General features: G+C 38.7%; 1 protein-coding gene across 1 annotated transcript in view; it reads right to left on the bottom strand.

Annotated features, from left to right (window-relative positions):
- Nucleotides 1-19994, bottom strand: part of ZNF277 (zinc finger protein 277) — a 42729-nt gene that overhangs the window by 18710 nt on the left and 4025 nt on the right. Inside the window, exons 2-3 of the mRNA XM_063309434.1 lie at nt 6135-6336; nt 2015-2103 (exon numbers count right to left, since the gene is read on the bottom strand). Coding sequence (XP_063165504.1) covers nt 2015-2103; nt 6135-6336 — 291 coding nt within the window. The remainder of the gene's footprint in view (nt 1-2014; nt 2104-6134; nt 6337-19994) is intronic.

The raw sequence follows: 19994 nt of genomic DNA, 5'->3' as shown, positions 1-19994 counted from the left end.
TCTGAAGAAGTTCACCCTTATTCATCTTCTGCATTTGGACCCCTTTTTTTTTACATAAAGAAGATAATTCTTCGTCAGGACTTTCCAGATATATTCTCCAGATTCATGAATGAGATATTCTCAGATACTTTGGATAAGAATGTAGTCATTCATCTGGATGACATTTTGATTTTTTTTCCCCAAAAGACTGTTCTCTACATTCTTAGAGAGGAATGTGTTCAATGCCTATGCCAAAACAAACTCTATGCTAATATGAAAAAATGTCCCTTTGATCTTCCTCAATTAAACTATTTGGTTGATTGGATTTCTACAGAAGGTGATAGATCATCTAAAAGTTCAGGTCTCCGATGTTTTTTGGTATTTGCCAAATTTTACAAAAGATTCATCCCTGATTCTACAGAGAGCACTAGGCCACTAATTTAACTTCTGAAAAAAGGATGTCAATTTAAATGGTCTATTCAAGAAGAAGGCACCTTTCAGGTCTTGAAGACTCACTTTTCATTTCAGCTGCTACTCAGACATCTGGATGCTCTGCAACTTTGTTTTGGTGGCCAAGGGTAAGAACAGATGTTAAAGATACCATATCTGTCACTGGGTCACGGCTGTCAATACTAAGTTGGCCAATTTGCTCCAGACCATGTTTTTCGGTACAGAGGTTTAGTCAAACACGTAATCCTGAATCAGGGCTCTCAATTTACATCCAGGTTCTGGAAAGCCCTCTTCCACTTACTGGAGATTTATAGTTATTTGTCATTGTCTCATCTCCCACAATCAAATAGGTAATTAGAGAAGACTAAGTGCTGGAACAATTTCTGCATTATTGTTTCTATAAAAGAATGTGTGGAGATAACTTTGATGAAGGAATGTATGATCCATTAAGGGAAGAAAAATGACAACTCAGTCCCAGGAAAGCAGAAACCCTAAGAACCTCAAAATAACCCATAATCATCCTGTTTGGTATAAAAGGGGCAGAGAGAAACTCTGGCTGGCTTGCAACAATAGAGTAGCATTCCTATAATCCTGGCAGTGTCTGTTTCCTGACCTGGTCTATTTTTAAGGCTAATAATTCTCTATCAACAGAACAATTAGCCTGATTTATTGTCATTTGCAGAATCTGCATATAAGAACTCTCTGCACTTCTCAGTATCTTTCTTTCAAGCAGTTAATGGATGGGCAAGCAGCTTATGGATAAAGTCCTCATAGCTTGCCCTAAAACTCTATGGTTCTGTAAGCCCATGATTTTCTCCAAGAGACAGATGGCACAGCTCCTTTTAAAAAAATGGTCAGATTTGGCCAAGACTGTGTACAAACATATAGCAGGGACACATAGGGAAGAAGACAATGACTGCTGTGGGGGATTTAGCTTAGCTATCCACAAAGCTTTTACTTTCCTCCCATCTATCCAAGAAACAATACTCAAAAGTTTATTGGCCCATTCCCTATCACAGATCAGTCCAATTCAGTGGTTATCCATTTGCAACTGCCTACCTCAATGAAAGTACACTTGGTGTTTCACAATTCTCTCTTGTGTTTTTCACATTTAGCACCTTTCCCACCAGAATATGATGTGGACTTTATTTTGGATTCTAGATAGAGGAAGGGAAGGTTTGAATATTTGATATACTGCAAGGACTATCTTGTCATGGAATGATCCTGGGAAGTGGCAAAGGATGTTCATAAACCGCAATTTGTCCTTCAGTTCCAACTGAAATAGCCATGCAAACCCTATATCCTGAACTGCCTTTGGACTCACTAGACAATGATCACCAAGAAGAAAACTCCTTGCTCACACCATCTGTGATTTAGGGTTGCCCATTCCTATCCCTATACCCTTAACTTCAGGCCACAAAGTATTTAATGTAAAATCAAAGCATACATGGAACATAAACCCTCAAACTTGTGTTTTTGCATGTAATTTAATTAAGTACAAAGTGAAAATGTGTCAGTTGGTGATTAATTACTACAGGAGCTTTCATGCCAGGTCTACATAGCTTTTATTACAAAAGTCACTTACCTAAAGCTGCTTCAGAATTTGTTCTTATTATACAACAGAAGTCAGCAATCGGCTGTTCTGTGAATCTTTTCTTCCAGTACAATAAGTATCTTCAGGAGAGAAAAATAAGAAAAATTATAGGCAACTCTAGTACAAACTTATATCTCACTATACAATTAATTAATTCTATTAACATTAAAAAAATAATTCTCCTTGTAGTATTTGGAAACTTCAGATATTAATTAATGCTTCTAGCCTTCTATGAAGGCAGTTCTTCAAACTAGACACTTCTGTTTAGCCAGAACAATATACACAACACATAGATAAGATGCAAATTGAGAATCCATCGCTAAACATTTTTCAGATGACCATCTTACACACAGAACCCAGACATTATGACTAGAATTTTGTTTTTAAACATGGAAAGCTTATCATGTTGAATAAGCCAATTATTTAAGAATTTGATTTCCCTACATTCTTTCATTTTATTATTTTGCTTTAAGACTTGATATTGCCTAAGACATAAATGGATCCTTTATGCATGCTTGGTCTCAAGCCTTTGAAAAATGTATGCTGTTATGAATGCTGAGACTTACTTAGCTGTTTAATTATCCAACAAAATAAATATCAAAAAGTACTGTAGGAGCCAGCTGTATGTCACAGTACCATGTGCTATCATATGGCCTTCCTATCAAAAAGGTCAACTTCTGGATCTATATACACTAGAATTGCAATATGGCAAGAAAAGGAAAAAGAATTGAATTAAACATTCCTAGTAGGATTTTATACAACACAGACATAGAAAAATATTTGTTAGAAAACATGTAAACTATAGAAGCAATAATTAGGTTGTGTACATATTTCAATATGCAGAAGAGAATAAATGTATCTTCTGCCTAAAATGAAAGTAGGCAATTCTATTTCCTCATGCCAATTTACAATGCACAAGACACATTGCATCTGTTGAATGAACATTGTACACTTGTTCAACAGTTTAAAAGCACATACTATAATTTTTTATTAAAACCTGCTAAGGATGAAAATAACTAAATCTACAAACTGGTTAATATAACCCTACATGGGCTGCATTCAAAAAAAACGTTTTGTTTTTAAAGAAACCCGTTGGAAAAATTAGGTAAGAAAATTATTTCATTTATCTCCTATTTTCATTTCTGTTCATTCTGCAGGCTCTCTTTGAGCTCCCTGCTATCTCAAGGTCAGCATCCTCTGTGCTTCCCGATCCATAAACATGTTTCGAGTTGTGACATATGAAAATGGGAAAATACAGTTTCTTTTGAATGATTTGATTTCAGCTATAGTGTTTGTAACTAAAAGAATCTCACACATCTTTTGTTTAGATGAAAATCATGTGATTCAAATTCTACCACCAATGAATGGTAAGCAAGTAGTTCAGGAAAGACCTTCAACTTTGCCACCAGAAGTAAAATACATGTTGAAAAATGAGATAAATTTTACATATATCAGAGTTGTAAGACAGCAATAAAGAGAATATAGGGGCAGATTGGGACATAATCAGCATGAAATTGCTAAATAACAAAATTTTCCAGTTTTTAAAGTCACTAATATGTATACACTCATACTTCCCATACAATATCTTCATAAAGTATCCATTTTTATATTTAGTTTTCATTTTCACAAGAGCTTCTGAAATGCTTAAAGCAACTGCCGTTAATCAAAGCAGTCGCTAAGTGAAATCATGACTGTGCTTATGATCTTACTTCAGCTTTCCTTTGCTTTACAGACCTGCAAAGATCGTAAATGCAAGGATTGGTCATAAAGTTATGTTTTCATCACCTGCAAATGGTTGCTAAACGAGGCAGTCACTAAAAGAGGACAACCTGTACAAAGATATCTTAAATACTTTTATTAACCAATTCTACATTAATTTAATTCTACCTTACTATAAGAAGTTATCACATTATCTGGAATTTTATGTCCAGCTATTTTACCTATGTATTAAATGAAGATTGTTCTAAAAATTTATTTAAAATTTTACATATTCCTATACATCTAATCTTATAAATTAGGGTGATATTCATTACTTTACATAAAATCTTTTGTAAATTTATTAGCATATAGTAATTCTGATTTCTCATAATTAACAGGTAATGTGGACACCAGTGCAAAACTGAGAAGTTTTATTTATTTACTGGGCTTATAGGGCACTCTAACTGCAGATGAGTGTTTTCTAAAAAGTTTGTACAGCTTGTACAGCATTAACTATTGTCAAGATCACATCATCAACAAAAGCATTTAGGAGGTATTCTTCGTTAATTTTTATGGTTTGATATACGCATCTATCAATGCATAGAACTGAGGCCAAATTTAACCCTTTTAAAGAAATTATCATTAAGCTGAATCAAATATGTTTCTGTGCACATTTGCATGCACTCTCTTTCTCTTCCTCCTCTCCCTGTCTCCTTAATAATGTATTGTCAGAGAAAGTTTTTTGGTCTTAGAAATTAATATTTAATAATATGAAAATTGGACTAAAATCTCTTTTAGGAGTAAGCCTAGATTGTTTCAAATATATTATTTTAATTGGCTAACTATCAGTTTGTATAAATTCTGCACTCTGTGTTTAGTAACTGAATTGGTTTATAAGACTGAATAGATTATGCCTAGTTTCCTTGTTTAAGCATAATAATTTTTGATTTTCTCCACTCTTTGGAAACTGACTCTCTAAATTGCTTGCACATGGAAAAATTCTGGAATGAGAAATTCTTTAAATGCCTGGTACAATTTTCCCCCAGAACCATTTATTTCTGTTTTCCTATTATTCCTGTTTTCAGTAAAAGATAGATCCAAAAGTCCTTTTTCCTCTTTGGAAAGAAATTGTAAATTTCACTTGTCTCATTCCTTTTCTAGGTTTCTGAGCTGTACATAACTTTCAAATGGACACATATTATAAGCAAATCTGATAAGGAGCATTTATATTACCTGATATGTGAATAAATCTAATGTGCCACTTTTCTTTTGCCATTATTGGCTTATATAAAGGTAACTGCTAAGTCTAATAAAAGTTCAGAGATAGTTTTGTAAACAACCAGATACAAGCTTCTATGTTATCAGCAAAGAGACCTACTGGGTTGCTGTTCACCTAAGGGAGTTAGTAAGATGATAAAGGTGCTGCCCTAATATATTTGGGGATATGCTGATTATGAGATGGGGAGTAATTCAGTTGTTGGAATTTTTGTAAGACCATCTTTTGTCTTTCAATAAATCTTGCTAAAGAGATTCTGTGAGAATGGTGCTTGGAAAAGAGCTTTTGGTACAGGCAGATGCTAAGGGCATTTTTTAAGTTTTTATTAAATTATTCCTATTTTTCGTTTAAGAACCAGTTTAGTGTAGTAGTTAAGGCACCGGGCTAGAAACTGGTAGACTGTGAGTTTTAGTCCCGCCTTAGGCACAAAGCCAGCTGGGTGACCTTGGGCCAGTCGCTCTCTCTCAGCCCTACGAAGAAGGCAATGGCAAACCACTTCCAAAAATCTTGCCAAGAAAACTGCAGGTACTTGTCCAGGCAGTCTCTGAGAATTGGACACAACTGAATGGATTAAAAAAATGTTTAAGATCATCTCCAAAATAGTTACATATACCTGCCTTTTAATAGGAAGAAATTTAAATATAAAATGGCAGAACCTCAGAAAAAAATCAGGAACCAAACATGTTTCATACCACTATATACAGTTGGTGCTAAGTCATACCATAATTTTAAAGATCTGTTTCTCTTTTGGGTCTTCAGTTCTCAATTCCAGCCCCCAAAAGAGAAGGCTTTCTGTTTAAAATTACAGGATCAGGTCTACACTTGTACAATCATCTGATTTTCCACTCTTTGTGGAACTACTTTTAGAACTATTTGGCACACATATTCATTACCATGGGTAATTCTAGTCCTGTGTCTATAGCTTCCAGGACTGACTCTCATATCTACAATCCTGAAACTATGAAAAACTGTAAATTTGTTGTTTGCATGTATATTATTTATTAGGAATTATCTGCTACTATTTCTTTTGTTCCTCTTCTTGTATTTGCAGTATATACCAGCAGAAACAATGGCTAAGGCTTCAGATCATGGCATCTTCTGTGCTAAATTGCGTTACCTAATTTTAAGTAAACATACCTTCTAAAATCTGCAATCAGCTTGACATCTGCTATGACAAGTTTGTGTTCTAAGATCATGTGTTTCAGAATTTGGTTTTGTTCTGATACTGGAGAATATTCTTCACAGAATAGACAAGGCACAGATGGAGATTCTTCTTCAGCAGAAGTGCCACCTGGACTTTCTGGCAGGGAAAGTGGTTCCAAAATATAATCTCTGTGGTCTGAAGAGAACAATATCAGGATCAATATCAAAGTGTGTGCACACACACACACACACACAAAACAACCACCACATCCTTTTTCTCTATGTTTAAAGCAATATTCAACCTTTTTTAAAAGTTAGCAAGTAGATGCTATTAAATGAAATGAAGAACAGAGGGATGTTTTAGCTCCAATATATCCACAGTGATGACTTGCTAAGCTTCGGTATGGATGTGTACTGTAAGCATGCCCCTCTAACTTGCTGACTATACAGTTCCCAGAATATATTGAAGAGGAAGATTCACTGCATTTATAACGGCATGCCGTATCTCAGAATTTCAGAACAGGACACAGGAGCATGCACAGAGTTCACACCCCCTCCCCAAGCTCCTACACACAAATTTGGCAGACAAATTAAACCAATACTATACTAGCCTTTTGGTTTTTTTTGCACTTACATTCTACCTGCTTTTTTCCCTGAGGAATACTGACTGATCCACTCATAAACTCATACATGCAAGAATCTTTATTTTAAACAAACAAACAAACAAACAAAAAAACAGTGGTTTTCCTTCTAGGTGTCCAAGGACTGGCATAATGAATGGGAAAATTGATTCAGAATGGGTCTCTCACAGTGCCATACGTTCCTGAAAATGTCTGCTGCTCTGCTCCAAAATTCAACCCCCAAATCACCCTACCCAATCTAAACCATAAGCAATGGGGACACAGCCTGTTTGTCATGACCTCGTTGCAAGGCACAAAGAGCCTCACAACGTAGATCATGATCATCAAGGAATAGAGGAAGAAGATAATTAAAACAGGGATTAAAACAAGCACCCAAAGCACCCACACCCATGGACCCATATGCAGCTGAAAAGAAGGACATCGGATGAGCAGAGATAAGGCGCACCTGGTGCCCTGGAGGACACACCAGAATCGAGAGGACAAGAGAAGACACCGGGAAAACGCCCATGCAGCAATCAAGGGTCCCATCAAGAGGGATGGGGACAATAGAGGGTAGAGGAGCCCGGGGCCATACAAGAGGGTATAAAATGGGCACCTCCACACCACAGCCCCCGTTCCCGTTTTTTGTTCTTTCAGCTACCATTCCAATAAACCGGAAATCCTTAATACCCATTAAGTGAGTCGTGTCTTATTGCGAAGCGAGTCTGACCCTGACACCGTTGCTACCTGTTGTCATAGCCAACAAAATTCCAACACCACCACTTCAATTGCAAAACGCAAGACAAATTGTAATTCCATCATTTTCAAAACAGCACAGAACACTTGAGGCAATTCCACTAAAATGGCTGCATTTTGTTCCATTCAAACCAAACCAGCTAGTTTATACTTGAACAAAACTCATGAAATACACACTGTGTAATGGTTGCCTATTCTAAAACACCATCAGACTCATAAGTATGAATTCAAAGATATCTGATTTATTAAAGAATAGTATGCAGGATCACAGAGAAAGCTGAGAATGATGAAAGCGTGCCAAATTCAAACTAAAAACCTCGGTGCAAATGAAATCCCTCCCCCTGTAGAATCTTCTCAAGTTCACAATCCCAGGTGCTCCTAACGGTTTCTGATGGCCTGCGGGAAAAGTCCTTGAACAGATAACATAACCCAAACACATTTCATTTGTACTGATTTCACATACAGAGCTTGGTACAAGGTTTCACAGCAGCTCCCTCCCAAACAGTAACGCGCGTCAGCGCCATGGCATGTGAAATGTTACAATGTATAAACTACACTGAATCAGTGAACATGACATACTGCCCCCCCAAAATGAAGAATACATTAAGCAGCAGGCTTCAAAGGATAAGCAAGGTAGAAATGGTTAACTAAATCAGGAGCGTTAACATGGTGGGCAGACACCCATTCAGGGTGAGGAAAGTGTTTCCATCGGACCAGATACTGCAGGGTGCCTCGAAGCTTGCGAGAATCAACAATGTCCTTGACTTCAAAATGTTGTTGGCCGTCAATCATAATTGGAGCAGGAGGAGGAGTTTGAGGGTGCCAACGCGGTGAGTGGTGCACAGGCTTAAGCAAGCTGCAATGGAAAAACAGGGTGCAAGCGTTTCAAATTGTGAGGCAGTTCCAATTTAACAGTAACTGGATTGACACGATGAACAACAGGAAAAGGACCAATGAATTTGGGAGCAAGTTTTTTAGAGGGTTGAGGTGATTTGATAAACTTAGTAGATAGATACACCTGATCCCCAACTTTGAAGTCGTGTTGTAAAGAACGATTCTTATCAGCTTAAGACTTGTAAGCAGCCTGGGCATCAGCCAAAGCTTGTTGAATTACTGGCCAGGAATCAGACAGTTTAACAGCCCAGTCAGACGCAGAACATGTTTGGGAAAGGGGCTGTGGCAGTTCACGGATGGGAACAAAGTCGTGACCAGAAACCACGCGAAAAGGGGTTTTCAGGCACATAAAGGCGGTGTTCCACCCACGCCAGACCATTTTCAAAAGAAACATTGTCTCTATTAGCTAGCAACCAAGTGTCAGATTTCAGTGCCTGGAGAAAGTCCTTCTGTAACTGACAAGGAACTTGCATTTTCTGCTTTCCAGACTGGGCTGGGGGCGGGGTTGTCTGTGCACGGGTCTGGCTCTGAGTGACAGCAACTAAGCCCAGTTGTGGTTCAGTGAGAACAGTCCCAACCACATCTGCCACCTGGTCAAGGTCTTGAAGTAAACGTGACAAAGCATCCGCCAGAAAGTTTTTCTTTCCCGGAATAAATTTTAACTGGAAGTTAAAGCAACTGAAAAACTGAGCCCAGCGAATCTGTTTAGGGCTGAGACGTCGTGGGGTGCGGAGGGCTTCCAAATTCCTGTGATCGGTCCAAACCGCGAAAGGGCATTTAGCGCTTTCAAGGAGATGGCGCCAGGTTTCTAAAGCTGCTTTTACAGCAAACGCCTCCTTTTCCCAAACATGCCAACGGCATTCTGTTTCAGAAAATTTTCTGGATAGATAAGCACAGGGTTTTAAGCGATTTTCTGAATCCCTTTGTAACAAAACAGCCCCAATAGAGGAGTCAGAAGCATCAACTTGGACCACAAAGGGGCGTTCAGGATCAGGGTGCTGTAGAATAGGCTCAGCAGTGAAAAGGGTTTTTAATTTCCCAAATGCTGCCTGGCATTCAGGCGTCCAATTCAGCACTGCCCCAGGGTTTTTTACTTTGCGTTTCTCCCCCAAGCCCTTGCGGTGGAGTAAATCAGTGAGGGGCAGAGCAATCTCAGCGAACCCCTGGATAAATTGCCGATAGAAATTACTGAACCCTAGGAAGCTTTGTAATTGCCTCCAGGTGCGGGGATGTTCCCAACTTAGAATCGCCTGAATTTTTGCAGGGTCCATTTCTATACCCCGGTCAGATACTCGATAGCCCAGATACTCAAGTTGGGTTTTGTGAAACTCACATTTGGAAAGTTTGGCACAGAGTTTGGCATCTCTAAGTTTGCGTAACACCTGCCTGAGGAGGCGTTTGTGTTCTTCCTCGGTTTCAGTATAAATGAGAACATCTAAATAAACCAGGACCCTGTTAAACAAATGATCATGTAATACTTCATTAATCAATTGCATGAAGATTCCGGGCGCCCCTGCCAACCCAAAAGGGAGGACTTCGTACTGAAACGATCCTAGTGGGCAATTAAAAGCAGTTTTCCACTCATCCCCAGCTTTTATGCGAATGCGGAAATAGGCTTCGCGAAGGTCGAGCTTGGAGAAAATCTTGCCCTTTGACAAATGAGCTAACATGAGCTTTGTGAGGGGAGAAGGTACTTGTTGACAATAGAGACGGAATTTAACCGATAGTCCATACAGAGTCGAAGCGTGCCATCTTTCTTTTCCCGGAATAACACAGGAGCCCCAACTGGGGAATTAGCAGGTTCAATAAACCCCCTTGACAGATTTTTGTCAATGAAGTCCTGTAACGCCTTGAGCTACTTCTGAGTCATCGGATAAATTTTTGGCTTGGGCAATTGAGCATTGGGGACCAACTCTATTGCACAGTCAGTTTTCCGGTGGGGCCGGGGGAACTGATCTGCTTCCATCTCCTCAAATACGTCTGCAAATTCTTGGTATTGAGCACGAACCCTTCTAAATGTGGCTAGCCAGGGCACAGGTGGCGATCACTGCCCTTCCAACCCCCGCATGTGCAACTATCTCTGCTGTAGGAGCTTGGTAAAATCCATCTTTAAAAGTCACAATTCTGTGCTCCCAGTTTATATAGGGGCTTCGATAGGTCAACCAGGAGATCCCCAGGATTACCAAGGGATTGCCAACAGGTGCTACAATGAATTTCAAAGTCTCACGGTGGCTGCCCATTTGCATTGCCACAGTTTCAGTGAAATGGGTTGCCGCCGCCCCCCCCCCCCGCTGTTGAACCATCCAACTGTGTGAAGATCAAAGGATGCTGGAGGGGGAAACTAGGCAGTTCCAAAGCAGCCACCAGATCAGGGTGAATTAAACACCTGGAACACCCAGAGTCAACTAAAGCCCATACCTCTGTAGTTTTTGTGCGGGAACCCAATTTCACTTTTACTGCTAAAGTGGGACAGTCAGCACTCACCATAGCATCTTCTTGCCCATCCTCTTCCACCTGCCTGCTGGCGCCCTTCATGGCAGGTGCCTGGCGTTTCCCGCCAGCTCCTTAGAGTCGTCTTCAGTCTCTCCTGAGAAGTAGATTACTTCTTCAGCGTCGGCTGTCCCTTTGGCTGCTGTCATTCGCCGCGAGGGGGGGGGGGCATTTGGCCAGCGGCTTCCCCACTCGATCTCCAGCCTTGGCTTTTGGGCAATCAGCTGCTTGATGGCCCTCCTTTCCACATCGGAGACACTGACCCCTCGCGTAGTGCCGATCTCTTTCCTCATCCCACACTCTATAGCTTGGCCGGGCAGCCGTCACAGCACTTCGGTGTCTTCTCATGGTGGCGGGTGGTTTTTCAGGTTTTCTAGTTTGCATGAAGGTATGCTGAGTGTGCTCAGCCTTTCCTGCCAGACAGATCCAGTCGTACAATGACTCAGGGTCATGTCTACACAACACCCAATGCAGGACGTCCCGGTTGAGTCCCCCTTTAAAACGCTCTATTAGAGTGGACTCAGACCAGTCAGTGATTTTCCCAGCCAGAGCTTTAAACTCTAGGGCGTAATCAGCTACTGACATTTGGCCCTGGGTAAGATCCTTCAGCGCCTTCTTAGCTCTTGCCTTGGCCAGAGGATCTTCAAAATGCAGCTTTAATGCCCACATTTAATCATCGAAATAATCAAGTGCAGGGGAGTCAGCATCACTTAATTGAACATACCAGTCAGCCGCTCGATCCTTCAATTTGGTGGCAATGGCAGTTATTTTAGCCTCTTCGGTAGGGAAGCATGCCCCAAACTGCCTCGTATAACTTTTAGCATTCGTTAAAAAGAAAGATAACTTTGTTGGATCCTCATCAAATTTGACAGAAAAGTCTCTCACTCCACCTCCAGTTGGAGTGGAACCAGCTGGTGCTTGAGTGGTTGGGCCCCAGGTTACAGTAGCTTTCCCTTTTTGGGGTGGGGATACTGATGGCTGGGCTCTGCAGGGTGGAGATTCATCCCGGAGCGGTCTCTGGCCCCGCTCCGCCGCCGGTCTGGATGGAAGGATGGGGGATGGTTGCGGGAAGCTGGGATCTCCCCTGCCCCTCCAGTGACAAAGACAGGTTTTTCAACATGTACTCCATTGATTCTATTTTGGCTTCCACCACTCTTAGTCTCTCAGGGGTTCCAGAGTCCCCTCTCCTTCGCGTGCACGGTTTCCAGTCAGTTGACACCGTAGTAGATTCTTTGTCTGGGGTTAGTGGGAACCGATACTTCCAGGACGTCCCTGACGTCCCTGGTTGGGGTTCCACCACTTCATCCAAGGTGATCAACTCTGCGAGCAATTTGCTGGGTGCCGGTTGCTTTGGCTCTTCCCCATTGTCAGATTCCTCTGCATCCAAATTGGAATTCGATTTATCCCTTGACAGGTCTCGGGATTCTGAAGGTTCTGTGGTCGTTGTTCAGTTCTCCGCTCTTGACCATCGACTCGGGCATCAAGCTAGCCGTCTCCTCAAGTCCCCCGGTTGTGGATTTTGACTCAGCCATCATTAACTATTTTCCCTCACACGAGACTGATCTTGGTAGGAGCTAACGGTACAACTTTGGGTTTCTCAGCTTTATGTAATGGTTGCCTATTCTAAAACACCATCAGACTCATGAGCAGGAATGCAAAGATATCTGATTTTAAAGAATAGTATGCAGGATCACAGAGAAAGCTGAGAATGATGAAAGCGTGCCAAATTCAAACTAAAAACCCTCGGTGCAAATGAAATCCCTCCCCCCGTAGAATCTTCTCAAGTTCACAATCCCAGGTGCTCCTAACGGTTTCTGATGGTCTGCGGGAAAAGCCCTTGAACAGATAACATAACCCAAACACATTTCACTGTACTGATTTCACATACAGAGCTTGGTACAAGGTCTCACAGCAGCTCCCTCCCAAACAGAAACGTGCGTCAGTGCCATGGCATGTGAAATGTTACGATGTATAAACTACACTGAGTCAGTGAACATGACACACAGTTTTGAGTAAAAAATCATTTGAAACAGCTCAAACCACTCTTTCACACATTCCCCTGTTTAAATGTGTTTTTAAAGAAAACCGCATTTACTACTAAACTTCAAAAACTCTCTACGAAAGATCAGTTCAAGCCTCTTTGAAGAATTACATCACCTTCTTCCATACATGTGCCTGGAAGAAAGAGGAAGGGAACATCAACAAAAGGAGAATGAGGAAGAGATGAGGTTGTCAGAAAAAGTGGTTTCAGAGAAAGAAAGGGTGATTAATTCACTTTTGGCACAAGCCCTAATCACTACCTGTTTCAGCTCCACCTTCCTGTAGCCTCCACCTGTTTGCCCAAACGAACATGTCTTTTATAGAAAAATTCTACCAAAGCTGGCCTAAGCAACTACTTACTAGCAAGCAAGCATGCAAGCATATATAAGACACTCAATTCTCTTGAATAAATAGATTTAGAGGGGAATCCAATATTGCATATGTGAACATCCACATCCACAGTACTCCTCTCCTTTTGAAACTCCTTCTAAAATGTGCTCTTCTGGATGGTTGAACAGTCTGGAGAAAATGTTTGAGGGTGCATGAAATATTATAGCAGGGAGAAGGAATCAAAGAGTTTCACTGACTTCTACATTTACTTAGGTATACATATAACCTGTTGTCCACAACATCCTAATAAGCAGCAAGAATCATTTTATGGGATGTACTTACAGATACTCTGCTTACCCATGATTAAATGCTAAACCTTTGGCTGCAATTCAAATCAGTATCAAAGTTCTTACTTATGCTGCATGGACAATTTTTGTGATTCTCTTCAGGCAAAACCTAATCATGTATTACACCATTTGATTAATAAGCTAATTTCAAAATAGGATTTGGCAATAGCTATGATGATCTCTTACAAATAATAGCTTTATTCTTCCTTGCAAGGAGCATGTGCACCAAAATGCTCAAGTCTTTATACATTAATACCTCATATAGCATTTATCACCAAACAGGCTTCACACTCTAAGGGCTATAGCTTTGATCCCTGCCTGCCAGTTATTGGATGGACTAGCTAGTATGATTTGGAACAAGGCAATTTTAGGTAGGCTTTCATATTATACCACAGAATAGGAGTGCAAAAGGCATGGCTTGCTAGAATCTTTTTTGCATCTCCAAGAAGCCCCTCAAGTGAATAAAGAATTTTGTTCTTTTTTTGGGGGGGGGGTATTTTAAGATATTAAGAAATATAACCCCTTAACAATTCCCAACTTCCCCTATTCCTTAGGTCCATTTTGGATCATGGCCCTTTCCATGTGCAATCCTTGATATCCTGAACAAGGTCTGGTTTAGCCCTTAAACAGATGGAAGTTGCACATCCCTGCTACTGAAGAATGCCAGACATTCTCACAACTACCTCATCATCAGACAAAATTAGGCATGACACATTATTTGTGATCTTCTCATTAATTCCTATGAATCTGGAAGCACCTAAGCGACTTTAGCAGATATTACATTTGATTAAGTGCGCTGAGACCAATTACTTAGATCAAGTCAGGACCATCTTGAATATTATCTTTAGTCTTCGCAGAAACCTGAAACCAAAAGCAAAAAACCAAACTGAAAACTAGATTTGATTATTCACAAACACGGAAGATACAGATGAAGCTTTATAATGGTGTCTTGTAGACTGTGTGTTATAAAATATATGAATTGACCTTTAAGAATATGACATATAAATATGGGTATTGATGTGTTTGTCAGCTCATTGTGTGGAAATACAATTGTACCAAAACAAAACAAGTACGTCTACTGCATTATTAAGTGTTTTTCTAATTAAAGTCAGCAGTTGAATGAATCAATTCATTAGCAACAAGCCTGCTTTATTATCTCATTAATACAGCTAGCTAATACAAGAGATTAGTTGAGGAACTTGACAGCAATCCCAAAACAAGGGACAAAAAGGAATGCAGCAAAACCAGAAATAAACAGCCAAGAAAACAAATCAGTATAATGAGAAGGATTTTTCCAGTAATTCTGAAACTCATAAATTAAAAAGATGTATGTAACAAAAGAGGGAGAGAAAAAGATTTCTCTAGTATTTATCTTTCAAAATATCCTTTATTATACTGTGCACATTAGAAATGAACCAATAATGGCAGTCAGGAAAATTTACTAGTAAAAGAGTTGAGAGGATGGAATAAAGATCAGATGATTTCTATGATCATTTTTAATGAGAGACTGGCTTCTGAAGTAGCTTTATTATGTTTCTGCTATCTTGAAAAGGCTGCCATTATGAAATTACAACCCCTTCGAAATCTGCATCTGTTTCCCAAGTCTATAAAACACAGGACACGTACTCTATAAACCAAATATGTTTTTAATAACATCTGGTTATTTAAGTTTTACATTATAGTGATAGCACATAATGGTTATAATGGTTATAATTTAATTTATATTAACAGAGAACTAGTCATATAAATATGACTAAGAAACTATTTGCAGTGTTTATACATTTGGAGCTGTATGGTAACATAAAGCATGGTGGGACTATACTTGCCTACCCTTCCTCCGGAAACATGTAAATTTTCAACATCAGGACTTTTTTGTGGCCTCTAGAACCTCTCCCCAACCACAACTGTCAAAAATTAGTGGCACAGTTTCCCTATTCTTTTGAGAAGAAAAACAGAAACCTCCCCTCCATTATGTCCAAAAACAGGCTTAACAGAATTTCAAAAAACAACTCCATGTTTCCAAGAAATCCAAAAAGATCCTTTATCTAATGTGTGCCAAGACCCACTGACTCTGTACATGTCAGCCTTACCAGGTAGATCAGACAGGAAACATGACCAGATGAGCTAATTCTAGTTTACCGTAAGGCTACATTAACAGAATCTTGCAAGTCTGAAAGTACAAATCTCGACTGTCTCCTTTACAGCCCAAGAAACTATGGAGGGTCCCTTCTGAGCCTTTTGCTCTGCCCACTATGGGCTATGCCCTCTATTATCTGATAATTCCTTAGGCAGCATCACTTCACCCTGTTTCCCAAGGTTCCCACATACCATTGCATCACCCATCATCCTATCCACTGCTATCTAGGCCACCTAAATCCATGTTAAATTGGATTTTGGGACAACAAAATATGGCCTATCATGTTTTATTGGTATTTATATAAAGACAACCCAATTCACATTCAATTATGCTGATTCCTTGGAAGGACCACCTGTTTCCTATGTCTATTTATAATAAGTTAATGGAGAGGCACCTGACATTATGGTTGAAGTGCAGAGATGGAGACAAGGCAATTGTGTTTACCACGGTGCATCAATTCTAGAGATTTTGCCTAAATATTTGCAGAATTTTATGAACAGAACAGGCATGATCCTATTAACCTGTTAGTAATCTGGGCAATAGACATATGACCTAACTAGAGTTCTGATTACTAATCAGCCTACAATAACTTTTCCTGCATTACCATTAGCTTGTTTGTGCACACACACACAAAATATATCTCAAAGCTAATTGCAGGGTTATTTCAGATAGTACTACACAGTATAGGGACAATTGGTTTTCCAGCTTATGACAAAAAAATTTTCAGTAAATGTGTTTGAATTGTTAGTTTGTAAAATGTTTTAGAGCCTTTTAACAAACTGAATTACCATTTTGTTCAGCTTAACGGAGTCATTTGTCTGGTACTTCACTCATTAATATGCTATTACAGGTACATAAAAATTAGCCCAAAGCACCCACATGTTCCAAGACAGCATGTTACATGGTACCCTGCAGTGATCTACTGAATGCAAATTTTACTACCACAAAATGTTACTTCATCCTACAACTAAATTGGATCAATCAAATTGGACTATATATTGATCTTTCCAAGTATCTGCTGCCATTCATAGATGAGGCTTCATAGCATGAATTCATAACTGTGTAGGTTAAAGAAGAGCAGCAAGATCCAAATTGTAGCACTTACTGCAGAACCAAAGACTGATAGAAATGCAGCTATATTTAAACAGACACATTTAACAGCCATGTTCAGTGAGGAAGCTTTACATTCTGCAATTTCATTAGCATTACCAAGTGTTGCTCTGGGTAACCAGAGTGGAGGCGTTGAAATATAAGTGAATGGAAGAAAAAAAGAAAGAGATGAACAAAGATCTCAATAGTTGGGAGAAAAAAGCTGCCCAAATTATACCAAACTTAAAAGATATTTTTCCTTAGCCTATAGTAACAGTTCATGTTACTGCAAAGGTATTTGAAAAGAAGTCATGCAGTAATATTCCACTTTACATAATTACATTATGTGGTATTTTAGCATGTATGATGCAGGTTATGACCTGGAGAAGGATCTTCCATGCATACATTCTAGAGGTACCATTCCAACTGTATTGGAAAGAAACAAGAATGTATTTTAATGCTTTACCCATCATGGAAGACAAAACACTGTATGTTGGGGCTACTTTATCTGTGTTGCACAAATCTGAACAGTTTTACTCACAGCTGTCCTCACCCAACAAAAAACTAAGACCTTTCTGTATCTCTTTGTTACCACTAACTCGTCATCCAGTTTGGTTACCCAGATATGACAGATAAAATTTTGGGGGATGAATATTCAGATTTTACTACCCTGCTTAAGATTTTTTAAAGCACAGGTATAATATGATTGATCTTGTTTTGTATTTAAGAACTTCTGTTGTTCAGATTGCGTATTGCATGGTTTCATTCAGGGGATTGCAAATGAAAGTTTAGTTATTTTTCCACCAAAATATGACTCTTGAAAGTAGGTCCATTACATATTTAGAAATGCTATATGCAGATACAAAGGTATATTGAATAGAACCAATCTCAAACTCCACTCATATCATGACTTATTTATCCTGACACAAGGTACCTTGCAGCTTAGTTGCATGTATTAAATGCAAACATTTTGTAAAATTAAGGCTGGAATTTTCTTCCAATGTAACTCTGTTTACAATGTAATCACAAAATGCAGCCCTTAAATTTCTTTCTTTCTCATACACACACAAACTCTACTCATGGAATTAAAATTTTAATTATTTTTTTTAAAAACTCAAGCTTTAATCAAGGAATAAAATTTCCTCTAAAATAAAAAATGTGGATTAGTAGGTCAGATCAATAATGACTCAAAACATTTTGTAACAAGATAGTTATATTCAGCAGCAACTGTACAACTTAAGCAATTCTATTTATATCTTACAAATTATATTTAACATTGCTATAAATTTTATATTTTGAAAGGTTTAATTTAATCATTACAGTGTTAATAGTTTCCAGTTTCTACTCTATAAATACCACTGTACTTAGCTATTACTTGTATTCTATAATGTAATAAAACAATTTTAAAAAACGATACCAATATTCAGGTATCAGAGGCACTTGTTCAACAAAATTGTTCTTTGTCTGAACACTGATAGCAATAAAAATCACTAGTTCAAAAGAGTCTCCTTTTATATAGAATTATCATAGTTTATCAGTAATTTATTCTGGTGTATCTCAGCCTCAGCAACTTTAAGATGTGTGGACTTCAACTCTGAGAATTTCCCAGTCAGCATGCATTATATTCTTTACTTTCATAAATGGATATCTTTTAAATGTTACTTTCTCATTTAGATTTTCCAAAATGTCCTAAATTATATAAAAGAGAATTATCTCCTTAAAAATACAAACACACACACACACACAAATGTTAAAGTTATAATAAGAAAGTATTGCCTTTCAGCATGACAGATTCTGCTCTCATTTGAGGCAACACAGATCCCCTTTAATTCTGGGTCAGTGAAGCTTTGAATAGAGCCAACTATTTTATTGGCATTCCAATCTGGAGCAGCTTTCGTTCATAGTGGCAATTCTGGCAGCTTAGCTTTTTAGTTTCAGTACGCATAAGAGTAGCTTCTATTCCATTAGGAAATAAGATTGGTAAAGGCATTAAATCTGGCATTTCTTATATTTAGCTCTTCAGGGAAGCTTTAGCACAATTTAGGAAGCATAAAAGAGTTTCCATGACACAGTAGCTGTTTTAGAAGCAGCAAGATACCATCACTTTGATAAAAGAAGAGGAAGGTAGTATATGACCATGCCCAAACAATAAAAATAGGATTAATAGTCTTGCCAAAAGAAAACAGGATCACAGCAATTTTTAAAAATTTATATACCTGCTACTGTATTTATAGTTGCAGCCCAAAAATCTCTATCTGGCAACAAGTCCCACTAAATTCAGTATGACTTACTTCTCAGTATGTATGCATATGACAATGTGTTTTCTGATGCTTGAGAATACAAATATTTTTAATAGCTTGTCTGCTGAAGTTCTTAAGCAGACCAACTGGTTTCCCCAGGAAGAACATTTCACACAGAGTTTTATCCCAAAAGTGGATGAAATTCAAACTTCATAGAACTTCACCAAAGAAATGGCAATATGAAGTGCTAGGAGGTAGAGCTGTCATTCTTAGGAAGCTATTAACAGCATTATTTTTGGTTTGCACAATCCTTAGTTGTCATGATACACCTGGGACCTGAGGTGGATCATGAGGCTATGCTAAGGGTGCATGCATGTACTATCCATAACCAAGTAGAACACATTGACATTGCAGTGTTAGTGATAACCACTTGTTATTCTAGCTAAAGCCTTGTTGAAAAAATGGTGAAACAGTAGCAATAAAGTATCAGCATGCATATTGTACTGAGCACAGATAATGGATGGTATCAAATTATGGACATCTGAAAATATTCATGAAATTTATAGGAAAGCATTACATATGTGAACTGGAATTCCTCCAAACCAATTTTTGGTATGTACTACATGTTCTTTCAACTGTTGACGTCAGGCTTGGGTGGCAAGCCAGTGGATCAATTCCTGTCCCAACCAACAGATCAACATTTGGTTGATCTGAAAAAGCAGACCCTGCACCTGTGGGAAAAATGCTAAGAAGAAGAAAAAACCCTACATGTTCTTCAAACTGTCTACAACAGCAGAGTTATCACATAATAACTTTAAATGAGTTCAGATTTATTCGTTTGATTTTAATTCAATATAATTAACATCAACTATTTTGAGAAGCTCAATTTTTGTACTGATAAGCTTAGAATT

The sequence above is a fragment of the Candoia aspera genome, chromosome 7 (genome assembly GCF_035149785.1).
Source record: "Candoia aspera isolate rCanAsp1 chromosome 7, rCanAsp1.hap2, whole genome shotgun sequence".
Classification (NCBI taxonomy): Eukaryota; Metazoa; Chordata; class Lepidosauria; order Squamata; family Boidae; genus Candoia; species Candoia aspera.
Note: the sequence above shows the minus strand (reverse complement) of the source record. Positions and strands in the feature narration are given on the sequence as shown.